The sequence below is a fragment of the Panthera tigris genome, chromosome D1 (genome assembly GCF_018350195.1).
Source record: "Panthera tigris isolate Pti1 chromosome D1, P.tigris_Pti1_mat1.1, whole genome shotgun sequence".
Classification (NCBI taxonomy): Eukaryota; Metazoa; Chordata; class Mammalia; order Carnivora; family Felidae; genus Panthera; species Panthera tigris.
The window spans coordinates 100962505-100978817 of NC_056669.1; the positions used below are offsets into that span (position 1 = coordinate 100962505).

The 16313-nt window shown below is 39.6% G+C and overlaps 1 protein-coding gene across 1 annotated transcript; it reads right to left on the reverse strand.

Moving 5' to 3' along the window:
* Positions 1-865: 865 nt before the first annotated feature.
* On the reverse strand, positions 866-1807 carry LOC102963676 (olfactory receptor 1009-like). Its single transcript, XM_015540514.2, has one exon. The coding sequence runs from the start codon at positions 1805-1807 to the stop codon at positions 866-868; it is 942 nt and encodes a 313-aa protein (XP_015396000.2).
* Between the last annotated feature and the right edge of the window lie 14506 nt (positions 1808-16313).

Sequence of the window (16313 nt, forward strand, 5' to 3'; positions counted from 1 at the left end):
CCATAACCATCAAATTGAGCTGCCTCTATGAACCCCCTTGTGATGCTACAAACCTACTGACCTTAAGAGAAACAGATAGATCTAGACTGAGAGCCCAACTTCACCTATGGCATTTCTCTGTACATTCTTGGCAGCATCATATGCACGATCATATCCCAACCTGCAGAAGTTTAGGTAATAATACTCTCAACACCTTCCAGAAAATTGAGTTCTAAAAAAATGTAGTCTTAGCACCTTCTGTCAGAAGCTTATTTTGGTGTTCAGTGCATTAGAGTGAAGCAGAAGTCTCTGTTACTATAAATGGCCCCTGTGAACCACCCACCTGTCAGAGTTGAACACAATTCCATCTCTAGGCCCTGAGATATATGTAGTTCTTCGTGTCAAGGTCACTCCAAAAAAAACTAGTGTATTAGGAGGTTAAGCATAAAATTCTACATCCTTTTTAAATAGATTCCTTTGATGGGAGCTACGTAGGAGTGCAAAACCCAAAGGACTGCACATATCAAGGAGTCAGTAGGGAGAGAAAATATATCAGCAGAATAAAAAACAAAACAAAACACAATAATTGAAATTAAATAATAAAGGGTTTTTGAAAATAATTGGATTGTGAGGTGTCTGAGAGAAGCAGAATTAAATGGGCTGTAGATGTGAACTATAATATTGGTATATTACAGAGAAAAAAAATCACATACAGGGCTTAATCAATCCATATTGACTGAGTAAATGAATGAGTAAGTGGATAGATGAGTGGGTAAATGAATGCCAACCAGCCCCCAACACTTACAAATGGCCTGGAATCTTAGGAATCCACACAACTAGTCTGTCTTTTTAGAACTGTCTCCCAATTTCCTGACGACATAAGAATTTAGGCCATACAAAACTTCCTCTTAGCAGCAGTCCTGTGGATGGCATCTTTGACTTCCTTGTTCCTCAAGCTGTAGATAAATGGGTTCAACATGGGGATCACTGCAGTGTAAAACACTGACACCACTTTATTGAGATCCAGAGACAGACTTGCTCTAGGTCGTACATAAATAAAGAAAAGAGTACCATACAGGATGGAGATGGCCGTCAGGTGAGAAGAGCAGGTAGAAAAGGCTTTGCGCCTCCCATCCACAGAGTGGATCTTCATGATGGTGACAAGGATGTAAATGTAGGAGATGAGGATAGTCAGACCGCTGAAGACTCCAACAGCTCCAGCCATGACAAAAACTACCAACTTAGTAAGCCTTGTGTCAGCACATACAAGGGAAAGGAGGGGGGACACATCACAGAAGAAATGATTAATGACATTGGGGCCACAAAAAGGAAGACGAAATGCATTTGTTGTATGGGTCATGGTGTTCATGAAGCCGATGACATAGGGACCAACCACCAGCTGGATACAGAGTCTCTGGGACATGGCAACAGAATACAATAACGGGTTGCAGATGGCCACATAGCGGTCATAGGCCATGGACGCCAAGAGAAAACACTCTGCTGCCACAAAGAACCCAAAAAACCACTGCTGCAAAGCATAGCCCAAGAAGGAGATGGCCTTCCTCTTCGCAAAGACGTCCATGAGCATCTTGGGGCTCACAACAGAGGAGAAGCACATGTCCACAAAGGACAAGTGGCTGAGGAGAAAGTACATGGGTGTGTGAAGGCGGGAATCAATCCGAATCAGAATAATCATACCCAAGTTTCCTGTTAGATTGATGACGTAGAAACTCAGGAAGAGCAGGAAGAGGGAGGCCTGCAATTGGGGGTTGTCACTCAAACCTGCCAAAATGAACTCTGTGACCCTTGTGTAGTTGTCACCAGCCATTGACTGGTTCCCGTTTCCCCTAGAAGAAGAGCAGAGGAGTCACAACAGATTTGCTGAACATATCTTCAAAAACGGGACACAGAAAAAATATACCAGTGGCTGGGAGAGCATCACGGGTGATATGACTTAGTTGCATGTTGTGGCCAAGGAAACAAAAGTGAAGTATAGACCAGTGGAAAAGATCGGATCTGAAGCCTTCATCTTCTAAGAGTCTGCAGAAATCCATCAATACAGAGGTGAGAAACCAGAAACCTGGAAAATAGAAGCAGCTTTCTCAAGATCCCATGACTGATGGCAGAGAGCTTCCAGAAGACATGTCCAAGAACTCTCACTTCAGCGAACTTTGCTTGAGTTCCCCAGGTGAGCGCACACCTGGGGTAATGATGCAGGAGAGTGGAAGTGAGGCAAGGTGGAGAAAGTGAGCAGCCACTCATTTTTGGGATATAAGCACTTTGGAATCAGAACCCAAGCCTAAAGGCAGGGTCCCTCTGACCCTGGGAAAGTTGCTTTTCCTCATCTGTGAAACAGGAATAATAATAGTAACACCTACCTTGTAAATTGCTGTGAGGATAACATGAGAGAAAGCTTGCAAAGTATTGAGCTTGCAAACTACTTATGAGAGTCTCATTGGGCACCTTGACAAGGGTATAATAAGTGTTCGTATTTTTGCCTTACATACTTCATTTAATAAGCCTGCAAGCTGACTATGATTATGTCAATTCACATAAGAGGAAAATTGAAGCTCAACCCACGTTCACGATGCTAGTGACCGGCAGGGGTGGGCTTTGCACGCGTGCGTGCCCAAACAGACTGTGCTCTTTCCTTCGTCACACTGCAGAAATTGCGTGTCCACAATTCTACTCTTTTCAAAGAGATGCAAAACTCATTCCACTATGAGTACAGGATGATGCCTGTTTGGCTGCCTACTCCTGATGTTGAGGTTACAGCCAAAGGCCACTAATGGGAAGCCCGTAGGATAGTAGACTATTGAGCTTGAGTATCACCTGCATGGAAATGCACAGGGAAGAAATCTGGAAAAGAGCCTAAATCATCCCACCCATATACCCTCCACATTTCCTTTGTCACCCCCCATAGGGGTGCACTGGGTTAAGTCAGCTGATCTCTTCGAACCTGAGTTGCCTTTGTGTGTTCAACGCGACTAAAGCTGTGTCTTTCTCTCTCAGAATTCGCATCCACTTAGAACAGGGGGAAGGTGTACGTCAGGGATCAGAAAACTACTTATACTTTCTTTTGAAAAGTTTTCTTAGCCCAGAATGATAGGAGCCCAACACCAAACTTACGTTAGACGCTTTTCCCCCGGTTTTCCAATCTGAAATGTATCATTCGACTTTGGTGAGGCCTCCCTGAGGCCAATAATGCAGCTTACATTATATCCTTTGCTTCAGGGAATTAAAGAGAAAGGGAGGATTGTCAGGCAGACTGCCCACCCCACACTCACCTCTTGCTGAGGACTCTTCAAGAGTCTAGGAACTTCTTCAGGGTCCTTCGTACTACATCTCACTCTTCCATTTGACAGTTGCCCAAAACTCTAGGACAATCCCTTGTTAGCTATAGTTTCTAAACTGACCCAAGCCTTCCATGCACATTTTAATTTCTGTTTCCCTGCTGTATGTGGTGTTTAGAATAGAATGCAGTGCTCCTTAAAGATCAAACCACACAGAGCGGGGAACACAACCAGCCCTCATGTTCAGAGCACCAGGATAATATAATGTCAACACAACCTATGATAACCTTCCCTTAGCAAGGGTGTGGACAGGGATGTGAGTTGAATTCTGTGCTACTTTTTTTCCCCTTTCTTCCGCTGCTAAAGCATCTCTGTCCCATGTTCTACTTACGTGAGTATATTTTGATCCAGTTGCAAAACCTAAGTTTATCTCTACACGAATGATCTCTTCTTAGGTCTTCTCCATCATCCAACAAAGATGAGGATCGTGTTCATCCTGGCCGTGAGTCCAATACAGAATTTATTGTAAGTCCATTTAAAATAATTTGTGTTCTCTTTGCCTTGTTAAAAGTCGGGTCGATTGAGGGGCTGTCAACTTACATTCTAACGGGCTCTTTCTTCTTTAAAGATGGCACAAAGAGCTACAGCAAAACTAAGCCAAGTTGGTCGGGTTCCACCCCTCCCCTTAATCTGGCCACCTTCACGTGCACAACAGGTCAGAATTTTCAACAGTCGTTTGGGTTTACTGTTTCTTTTCTTCCAAGAAGAAACTGTGGAATCCTCACTCACTGTAAAATGTGTTCAGGGTCTTCAAGTCGAGAAAAGTTCCCTGAACCAGTTGCATCATCCCTGCTATGGAAGCTGCTGTGTCCCCAAAGTCTGCCATATCTTGGGAATGGGCCACTAAGGGACAGTACAATCAAAGTTTCGCTTCATATCCTAAGTAAATGCGATGAGATCTGTTTTCTGATCATGTCATTATATTTGTTTTTAACTGGATATAGTCTCTTCACTCTCTCTATATCCAGGCTAAGCAAGGGAGGTCTATGGAACTCTTGGGAAACTGGAGTAGCACAGAGAGGGTGGGACACGGGAGGACCCTAGCTCTCCCTTCCCATCTCTCTTTCACGTTGGTATCTTGGGGTCAAGGGCAAAGCATGTAGAAAATGAACTTTTCTCAGACACAGCATTGACCATAGGTTGCTAAGTAAATTCGTTTTCCTGGGACTTCGTTCAAAACAAACGAAGAGTGGAACCATCGGAAGGAAGAGCTGGAAGAGAATTTCTGAGAATGTATCAATGGATCAGTAAACTTTATGGAAAGATGTTATATCTGAACTGTTAGCATATGGCAAGGGAAATACATTTCTTACTGCCCAGAAATGAATAAAAAGCAATAAAACAAAATTTTTCAGCATTGTGTTTGCAATACAAACAGCATCAGCCTGACCAAACAGAGTCAATACCGGTTGCAGCCCGAGTGAGGGAAAGCGTAAGCACTTCAGTGTGTGACACAGCCTCCTTACTCTAAGAGGTTTTGTTTGATTTGTTTTGAATTTCTTAGCATGCTCCTGAATCCTTTAATGTAAATTTTTCCATGAGACCTGAATCTTTGATAATAACTTCTGGTCGACTCTACATATGAAAGACCATTCCATTTCTCCCCTGAAAACCGTTTAGATTTGTCCTTCAATTTCTTTTTTTTTTTTTTTTTTAGTTTCAAGACTTTATTTAAATTCCAGTTAGTTAGCATAGAGTGTAACATTAGTTTCAGGAGTAGAATTTAGAGATTCATCACTTGCATATGACAAACACTGCTCACAAGTGCCCTCCTTAATACCCATCTCTCATTTAATCCATTCCCCCAACCTCCCCTCCAACAACTCTCAATTAGTTTTCTGTAGTTAAGAGTCTGTTTCTTGGTTTGCCTCTTTTTTTCCCTCTGTGTTCATCTGTTTTTGTTTTTTTTTTAATTCCACATGAGTGAAATCATGTGGTATTTGTCTTTCTCTGACTGACTTATTTCACTTAGCATGATACACTCTAGATCCATCCACATCATGCAAATGGTGAGATTTCATTCTTTTTGATGGCTGAGTAATATTCCATTATATATAAAATGCCGCTATAAACATGTATCCCTGATGAATCAGTATTTTTGTACCCTTTGTGTAAATACCTAGGAGTGGACCTCTTTCATGGTTTTCTGTGTGTTCTTCACAGAAACAAACACATCTGAGATCCTTCAGAAATTCCAAATATTTTTCGAATATTTTTCTGATTCCTTTGCTACTTCGCTTCAAAATTATGTGGTTCCTTTGAGTTGTCTGGATAATAATCCATTTTTGGATTATGGCAGTGTGAGTTCATAGGTTGAATATTGCTAAGGCTTTTTATATGCGTGTTTTCTTAGGTAGAGCGTCTACAACAAGCATTGGTCATTAGTTAGAATTTGGGGAGTGACTTTGGCCCTGCTTACTGTCTTCCTGATGGTTGGTTGAATCTTTTTCTTTTAAGAACTGGTTAATGAGGGTTTTGTAATCATGTTTCTGTTTTCTAATTTTTTTTTAAATTGTACTTATTAAGCTAAATGGAAAATAGTATTTTAATTCTTCACATAATTATTTTATCACATGATTATTTTTAAGTCCTTTATATAAGACTGTTTTGAATCCTGAGGGTGTATATTCCTAAGATTCCTTTTAAACTTTACTTCCTGGGGTGCCTGGGTGGCTCAGTCAGTTGAGCACCCAGCTCTTGATTTCAGCTCATGTTGTGATTTCACAGTCACGAGATTAAGCCCGGAGTCGGACTCTGTGCTGGGTGTGGGGCCTGCTTTAGATTTTTCTCTCACTCTCGCTTTACCTCCCTGCTTGTGTCCTCTCTCTCTAAAATAAAATAAAATAAAATAAAATAAAATAAAATAAAATATTAAATTAAAATAAATTAAAATAAAATAAAACTTACTTCCTGAAATAAGTCTGACAAAGAAAGACACATACTGTATGATTTCACTTACATGTGAAATCTAAAACAAAGCAAAACGAAACAAAAGCAAAAACTCAAAGATACAGAGAAGTGATCGATCGGTGGTTTGATGATTGCCAGAGGCAGGGGTTGGAAAGGTGAACAAAATGAGTTATAAGATAAATAAATCCTGGGGATGTAGTAACAGCAGGAAGACTACCATCAAAAATACTGTATGTATATTTGAAAGTTGCTAAGAGTGTAGCCCCCTTAAATGTTCTCCTTGTAAAAAAATAAATTGTAACTCTGTGCTGATGGATGTAAAAAGCTTGTGGTAACCATCCTGCAATGCACACAGAGAGCAAATTATTATGCTGGACACCTAAAACTAGTATAATATTGTATGTCAATTAAATCCCTATTAAAATTAGTTTCTGAAGTCAAAAAGACCTAAGATAATTCATTTTTAGCTATATGGATATAACCACTATTGACTAAAGTTGGAATTTCAATTTCATAAGGCCAACCCATTTACCAAAGAAAAGGCCAAAAGTTAGGTTGATTTCTAATGTATATTTGTGTGCTCTTAAAAGCTGTTTCCTTCTTAACCTAAATGATTAATATTAGGCAAGGAAAAATGAACAAAGAAAGGAAAGGTACAAATATACTATGTTAAGCTTTACTACAGAGCATTCGCCCTATGCTGCAAAAGATTTGCCTATTTTTATCTGACAATAAGGATAAATTAATAAAAATATTATTTTGTGCTTTTTTGTTTTAATATCAGATTGGTATTGAACACTATTTCAAATTCATGCAATTTTTAGCTGAAACATAACCTCCACCATAGCGAGCCTTCCTTCTGACATCTGCAGTCTAAAGCGATCTCGGCCACTAAATTTCAAAACCCACAATGACCCCACCTACGGGATTTATGGGTGCTACTTTTATTATGGTGGTTTTGTGTGACGCTATCTCTTACAAGCCCATGATCGTGGAAGACAGGGACGATAACCCAGTCAATGCAACAGACATTTGCAGTGTCCAGGGTAGCACTGCTTGGCTGTGCCAGCTGTTAAATATCAAAATACATCCATAGTCTTTGGAAAATAGCTGCTTCTTGCCGGGGTCCAGCTCCAGCAGGTCCAGGGATTCCCGAAGGATGAACGGCGTCGGTGAGAATAAAACAAAACTAAAATAAAAAGCTAAAAGTAAAAAACTGAAATAAAAATGGACATAGACAACAGCAGTGTGTTGATCTGGCCGATTTATTGTAGCAAACGCGGCACGATATTTGCTTGTGATTTCCTTGTAGCATTCGTCATCTATGTGTTTCTAACATTACCTAATTCTAAAATGTTCCTATGTGTAGTCAACCTTTAAGAAATAGCGTGGCGATTTTCTCGTAATGTTCCCGCATACCCTTTGATTGTAGATTAATTTCTTACCTTATTCCATTATGCGTCTGCGTTTACCTATAATTATCTATAGTCTATAAAGCAATTGCTTTGCTGTTCTCATGATAGGCCCTCCCTTTCTCAATACCTCAAGTGGAACAGTTACGGGGACATGACCTCCTAACCACATGAGGCCAGAAGAACAATGTGTTTGCCTCGGTCCGAGGTGCCGGGAAGGGGCCGATAGGGCCTTAGAAACCCATGCCTCACACATTCTCAGAGAGACAAGGCACCTAGGAACTGAGGAACCATTCTGTACCTGAACCGACTAGGTTCAGTCACCATCTGGAATGCCTCCGGGGGGCCAGGTGGGCCGAGGGGTTGAGGTCACCTGTGCCCAGAGATACACTCCTTCGTTGCCCGAGGGGGGCAGATCCATATCCCTATGTCTCAAATCCATGTCTCTCCTTTACAGGCCCTCTTTGCTGGCAAATGCGTGAGGCCATCCTTCCTGCAAGTGGAGGAGTCTCCAGAGGGGACGGCAAGGGCGAAACGTAAGGCCGCACAATTCCTTGCGGAACCTTAGATTCTTCCCTAATGGTTCTTTTCCCAGGGGGCCTGCCGAGGGCAATTCCCCAACAGACTATACCCCAGGTACTTTATTAAGGCCAAATTACCTAAAAGCGGGAGGACGAGAAGCTTCACTGTCGGCGGACCGCCCTGCTGTCACCAGTCCGTCCACAGCCCGGGCCCCGCCACTCAGGCTGGGATAGCTCGGCTTCCAGCAGCTTCTCTCAGCCTTTCGAGTGCCCACCACCCTGAGCACGAAACCCCTACACTCCAGATCCAGACTTCGCTGCCATCCAGCCACTAGAAGGATAATGCGAGGACAGCCCATGGCAGAACCTTGTTTCAACCAGTATTGTCTTCCACATATCAGTACCCTTGTCCCAGCAGTTACATTTTGGATACCCTTCCTGATCCATGTTTACTGTTTGCAAGATTCTAAGAGTCTCATGCTCTACCGACTGAGCTAGCCGGGCAGTTGTTTGCAAGATTCTATAACATGGGGTGAGGAGTGCAGAGGGGACCAAAACTTGGTTGTCAAGTAATTCAACTTACTCTCTTATGTCCTTATAAATGAAAGCACAATCTTGATTTTTTCTTGTTTGTTTATTGGTTAAGGTATGTCAGGGAACAGACATCAACTGCTACTCCAGTTGGCAATTCATATAGACATTTCCCGTTGAGAACTTATTGGATTTGCAAAAGGATTTTTATTGACATTTTCATTTCCAAAAACAATTCTGCATTCATCTAAAGCATTTCACTAGTAAACGTATCAAGAAAAATTCCGAAAATGATAAGTAGGGCGTAAAATACCAGACGTACTAAATAACAGACTTTCTACGGAAGTGGTGGACCAGGTGACACTGGCACCAGAACCGACAACTGAACACAAGTGCCATCATTAAGCTCTAGATTTTCTTTTTTCTTTTTCTTTTTAATTTTTTTTTGAATCTTGATTTATTTTGGAGAGAGACAGAGACAAAGCATGAGTGGGGGAGGGGCAGAGAGGGAGGGAGACACGGAATCGGAAGCAGGCTCCAGGCTCCAAGCCATCAGCACAGAGCCCGACGCGGGGCTGGAACTCAGGAGCCACCAGATCATGACCTGAGTCGAAGTCGGACACTCAAGCGACTGAGCCACCCAGGCGCCCCTAAGCTCTAGATTTTCTAATAAAGTAAAAGAGGCAGTTCAGTAAAAGGAGAGCTTGAGAACCAAGTGGACCTAATTTGACTCTATTTCCTCCGTGCAGCCTTAGGCAAGCCACTCCACATCTATGACCCTCACTTTTCGTTATCTCTTGAATGAGAACAACTTCTACCTTACAGAGTTGTCTTAAAATAAAATTATCTTTGGGACGCCTGGGTGGCGCAGTCGGTTCAGCGTCCGACTTCAGCCAGGTCACGATCTCACGGTCCGTGAGTTCCAGCCCCGCGTCAGGCTCTGGGCTGATGGCTCGGAGCCTGGAGCCTGTTTCCGATTCTGTGTCTCCCTCTCTCACTGCCCCTCCCCCGTTCATGCTCTGTCTCTCTCTGTCCCAAAAATAAATAAAAAATAAAATAAAATAAATAAATAAATAAAATAAAATTATCTTTACAAAGCCTACAACATCACCTGTTCTTAAAGAGGGTTTCAGTAGCCCAACTAACAATAGCATTTTATAATCACCACTATTATTAACATATTATTAACAATAGCATTTTATAATCACCACTATTATTAACAAGAAGGGGGTTCTTGTTCAGATATTTTTAAATTCCTGAATAATTAGATTAAAATACAAATATGAAAACCCACAAAACCTCAAAAATATTTATTTTTTTATTTTATTTTATTATTTTTATTATTTTATTATTTATTATTATTATTATTTATTATTATTATTTTTTATTTTTTATCATTTTATTTTATTATTTTATTTATTATATTTTATTTTGTTAAATATTTATTAAATGTTTGCCAAATATTCTAATCTGTGCTCAATATTCAAAGATGGAAGTCGTAATAAAAATGAAAACATGCAATTTTATTTATTTTCAAAGTTGCAAAGGACTAGGAAAAGTATTTGCAGCTAATGTTACAAAGACTTTATTTATTGCTATGAAGATGTAGGAGTTGTAAGAACGTTTGGTGACAGAGTAAGCTCTCTGAGCTGTGTGTTATGGCCCAAACACACAAAATGTGTATATAATTTCACAGCCCTTCAAAATTATTTTTCAGGCTTTTGAAAGCTTTTTCCAAGCCTCTTAATAACGCTTTCAATTACTAAAGGAAATTTTAGTGGACAAAGTAATTGTGGTTGATGAGCTCATGCTGCCATCTAGTGGCCAAGGTTAGCTCCACCTTGAGGAGGAATTCTTAAAATATTATCTCATTAAGGAAAGCTGTCTGCCTTGTATTTGAACACATCCTATAGCCGCAGAGACCATGCCAATAGGCGACTGAAAACCGAGAAAGAAAATGAAATATATTTCGTAACTAACGTGAAATTGTTCATGCCGTGTTCCTAAAGCACATGACGCGAAACAAATCTTCACCCTCTTGTTCTAAAATAATCCTAAATATTGAAAACTAGGTTTTTAAGAAATCAAGATATAAGGTCAGTTTGAGGGAATCTTTATTAACAGGAAATTGGATAAATGCTAATATCAGCCTTAAAAGTAATGACATTTCAGCACATTCCTTTCAAAATGACCTCAGATGGATTTAAGAAACTTCTACTGAATCACTCGTGTCAGATATTGTGCTAAACTCTGGTGAAAAAGTAGTATTTCCTCAGGATATCCGAGAAGGAAGCGTTTATCTTTTTTTAAGCTACTATTTTCATAAAATTTGATTAGAAGCAATGGTTCTCTATGCCTTTCTAACATCTATACAGATGATCATATAAAAATTTAGGGGCGCCTGGGTGGCTCAGTCGGTTAAGCAGCGAACTTCTGTGTCTCCCTCTCTCTGACCCTCCCCTGTTCATGCTCTGTCTCTCTCTGTCTCAAAAATAAATAAAAACGTTAAAAAAAAAAATAAAAAAAAATTTGCTAGACTAAGCAAAAATATTAGAAATATCAGTCACAAACTTCGGAGCCCTTATCTGTGTCATATTTCTTAATTTTATAATAACAAAGTACCCTACATAATGTTACCTCCATTTCCTAAATGAGTATATTAAGAAATACTTGTTTACATTGTCTGCATTATTAGACATTACTTCTTATTTTGCATTTTGCACTATGCAATCTTGTGAAGTGTGACTATAACTGGGCCATTCCCATCTAAATTCTCTCTCTCTCCTCCCTCTTTTCCTCCCTCTTCTCCTCCCTCTTCCCTCTCATACCCATACACAATCCTAAGCATGTTAAAAAATGGGGTTTTCTTTACCTAGATTGTCTCTCACATTGGTAAGGGGCAGGAACGTGTGGAAGAGGTTGTTAATGTTTATAAACCATTTTGGCAGTGAAAAATCCTCTTGAGAAGTATATGGAATAGAAAATAGTTGATTTAAAAATATTTATGATTTATCATTTCATTTAAAACAGGCTAAGATAACATTTAATATGTAATTTTTATAAAATTACACACACACACACACACACACACACACATACACACAGAAAATTACTGGAAGAATGTAAGCCAAAGGTTTAACATAGATTATCTCTATAGGCAAAATCATATTACAAAAACACGTGTTTTTCAAGATTTCACTGTTTCTTTAAAATATCCTATACCCATTTATATGTGTCTCAATTCTATATACACTATACAAATATACATAAGTAGGAAAATGCCTGAAATAAATGTATCAAAAGAGACACAATTTGGGGCGCCTGGGTGGCTCAGTCAGTTGAGCCTCCAACTTCGGCTCAGGTCATGATCTCACGGTCTGTGAGTTCGAGCCCCGCGTCGGGCTCTGGGCTGACAGCTCAGAGCCTGGAGCCTGTTTCGGATTCTGTGTCTCCCTCTCTCTCTGCTCCTCCCCTGTTCATGCTCTGTCTCTCTCTGTCTCAAAAATAAATAAAGGTTAAAAAAAAATAAAAAAATAAAAGACACAGTTTTCATATGTGACTAGTGGAATTATATGATTTTTATCTTTGTGTTCTGCTTTCCAAATATTCTAATAGTTAAAGCTCCTCCCCCTCAAATCTGTTTTTATTGCCTTTACTAGGCAACAACAATAAACAATGTTTTTTATCATTTAGGCACATTTTTATATTCTTATTAGTTCTAAGGCTCTTTGATAGAATTTATACATTAAATTACATATTAACTTAAGTAAATTGAAACATCTTCTCAATTAAAAAAATTATTTTTGCTTCATCATTGAAAAACAGTGGTACAACCATGGAGAAAGGGGTTTCTGGAATCTCTGGGAGGGCGCATAACCTCTCAACACACTCAGTGGGAACACTGCTAGGTTACCAATGGGTGTGCTCTTCCCACAGCATCCCAAGGTTTGCCTTCAGCCCCGTTATATTTGGCACTGAAATTGCTCAAGTGAGATTTAAGGAGATTGCGGTTACTGACCCACCATCCTGAGTTCAGATGATGGCTCACTTCCATCTAAGTGTGTTCTATTGGTCCGTTTCTTAGATATCAAGAGCCTTGGCAAAAGTAAAATGTCTACACAGATGATTCCGATGGATTTCAGGGAATTTGTAAGCACCTAAAGAAGACCTGATCGCACCCATTCTGTTCAGAAGGTTAGGTTCTTCACCAAGAGATATTTTCGATTGTACAGGGACTAATAAGCCATTCTGCATCCCCTTTCCTGGCCGAAAACTTTTGCTTAAATTATTTCTAAAACTTTCGTTATTTGAGTGATACACAAAACGTGATGGAACTTGTCTGATGTTGTCTCCCGACATCACCACGTGAACAAAATCTAAGACTCTGTGACCCACACTTTTTCTTTTTTTTTTTTTTTAACTTTTTTTATGTTTATTTATTTTTGAGGAAGAGAGACATAGGGTGAGTGGGGGGAGGGTCAGAGAGCGAGGGAGACACAAAATCCAAAGCAGGCTTCAGGCTCTGAGCTGTCAACACAGAGCCTAATGTGTGGCTCAAACTCATGTACCAGGAGATCATGACCTGAGCCAAAGTTGGAGGCTTAACCGACTGAGCCACCCAGGTGCCCCATACCCACACTATTTCTTATCACTACGGCTCCCCAAGGCTGCAAGAGCTGTGTTATGGGAGGGGGGTGCTGGGTTGTGATTTGAATCGATTAATGTTGAGATGCAGAGTGGCCACTGAATGACCATGAATGAATTCCCTGGCCTGACCCTTATGTCCACTATCCTTCTCCAAGATTGCTTCAGAGGTGTTAATTGCCCCATCATTCATGCCAGAGGGAACATGGGACTCACAAAAGTCCCCATGGACCCCAGGCTGAAGCAAAGCTACCTTGATCCCAATAACTCGGGTGAAAAAGGTTTGAGGGGATTTTGTTGTAGTTTTGTTTTGTTTGTTTTTAATGTTGCTTACTTTTCCTAGTCCAATATTATAGAGAAAACAGATCAGATTTGTATTTGTACCCCATAGCATTAAACTTAGAAATTGGAGATTCTACTGAAAAACAAAACCAAAAACACCTCAGTGGGAGTGGGAAAAAAACAAGGGAATGCTCAAGAACCTTCCTTTGTTACAAGATCTGTGCTGTAAAGGCACAGACTAAAACACTGATAATTTTCCTTTCAGCAAGAGAAAGGGAACTCACTTATATCAGCAGCGGCACAAACATACATCTGAGACTGTTGATCCCAGCCTTTATCTAATTAACTGTTTCAAAAATCAATCAATAATGTGAGTTACATGGAAGAAATTTCTGTGCTAAAATCTGAATCCTTTTCAGAGCATCACATTGGCACTAATTCTGCTTCTCTAGGTTACTTGCCCGTGACTCATTCCTGCTGTCTGAGACAGCTGCCTCACCAAAACCATGATTGTCCCTAGCCTATATATCATTTCATTGTCTTGGCCTTCAGTTCCCTCCATAACCTGCTCACTCCCTCTGAACACAAACCACTCTAAGACCTCATTGCTAAGGGCTATGCACTTAGTGCATAGAACTATAGTGTGGTGGTTCCTCAAAAAATTAAAAATGGAACTATCCTATGACCCAGCAATTCAATTTCACTGCTAGGAATCTATCTAAATGATACAAAAATGCTGACTTGAAGGGGCACATGCACCCCAATGTTTATAACAGGGCTATCAACAATAGCCAAAGTATGGAAAGAAAGAGCCCAAATGTCCATCAACAGATGAATAGATAAAAAAGAGGTGGTATATATATATATATATATATATATATATATATATATATATACACATACACACACACACACACACACACACACACACACAATGGAATACTACTCGGTGATCAAAAATAATGAAATCTCGCCATTTGCAACTACATGGATGGAACTAGAGTGTACTATGCTAAGTGAAGTCAGTCAGTCAGAGAAAGATAAAGGTATGACTTCACTCATATGTGGGATTTAAGAAACAAAATAGACGAACATAGAGGAAGGGAAGGAAAAATAAGATAAAAACCGAGAGGGAGGCAAACCATAAGAGACTCTTAAATACAGAGAATAAACTGCGGGTTGATGAGGGTAGGAGGGTGGAGGATGGGTTAAAGGGGTGATGGGCATTAAGAAGGGCACTCTTTGGGATGAACAGTGGGTGTCATCACTGGGTTCTACTCCTGAAGCCAAGGCTACACTGTGTGCTAACTGGAGAATTAAAAAGATATATAAACATAAAAATAAATTTAAAACAAGAATAATTGCAATATTCAACGCGGGTTCCTAATCCCGGGAAGGGATGGTTGTGACACAAACATTCCATCAATACTGCCAAAGAAAGGATTAGTTTATCCAGCATACTCCATCATGAAATTTATTAGGGCACAGACTTGGGATTAAATTTACACTCTAGTTCTCTCTGTATCCTTACTGAGTCATGATTCATTTTGCTTTTTCCCCTCTGTCTTCTACGGTCTAGAGATAAATTTTATTTTTTTAGTTCATGCTCAGCCATCAGGGCTCAAATACCTGCAAACTCTAGCTTGCACCAAAAGGGCACTTTTTAAAAATCATAATAATTAATAATACCTCTTCCCTGAAATAATTATAATACTTCTTGAATTGCTCAAATGTTTTCTGAGGCACAGAAAGGTGTTAAAATCTTTTTAAACTTCATTCTGTCGTATTTTTTTTAATTGGAACAACCAAAAAAGACTAACATGAAAATAGGATATATATTTTCTGAATTTCAGTTTAGCTCTGACTTCTCAACACCTATTGCCTCTGACTTTTTTAGAATTTTCTTGTTCTCTCATTCACATGTTTGCATTTTATTTATAATTTCTAGAATAAACAGTGCCTATTTATTTTTGTCTGAAAGAAATAGAAATAACTAAATATCAAGTATTAAAGTAGTAGTTGGAACATCAAAATCAAATATGTAAAGAGGCATCTCTCTTGTCATTTGTCATTTGGTGGATGAATAAGTGTGCAAGAATTGTGCTGTCAATGTTGTTCACCTTTCACTTGTCCATATTTGGGTTTCTTTTCTGCAGTGATCATGACGTTGTATTCTTAGAAGACAAGAATACAAAAATAGGCATAAAAGATATTTAAAGGAATATGATAGGAGGAGTCCCTTTAGTTAAAGAAATCATTTGTACCTAGGTAACCTGCCCTGTTTGCTATTTTCAATTCTGTATTTAGAGATAGGGAGCATGCATATCATTCCAATGAATCTCACCTGGCCTGGACATGTATATTGGTTTAACTAGTGCCACACTATTAATAGCTAGATGATTCCAACACTTACTAGATTTTTATCCTATTCTTAATGATGAAAATGTTTGAGGAAGCAGAATTACTCTGACTCTGAGTGACTGGGGATTCGTATCATCCACAGGCACACGATTGAAATGGAGCTTTAAAAACAGTTTTTAAAATAAAAGTCATATTGAACGTTTCAAGGATGCCATACTCCAAAGTCTGCACGTTTGTTTAGCATCTTTGGATGATGACCAGGTAGACTAACCATGTCTAGAAGCTTTGCCCTTTATCTATTTTGTATTCCAGACAGGAAT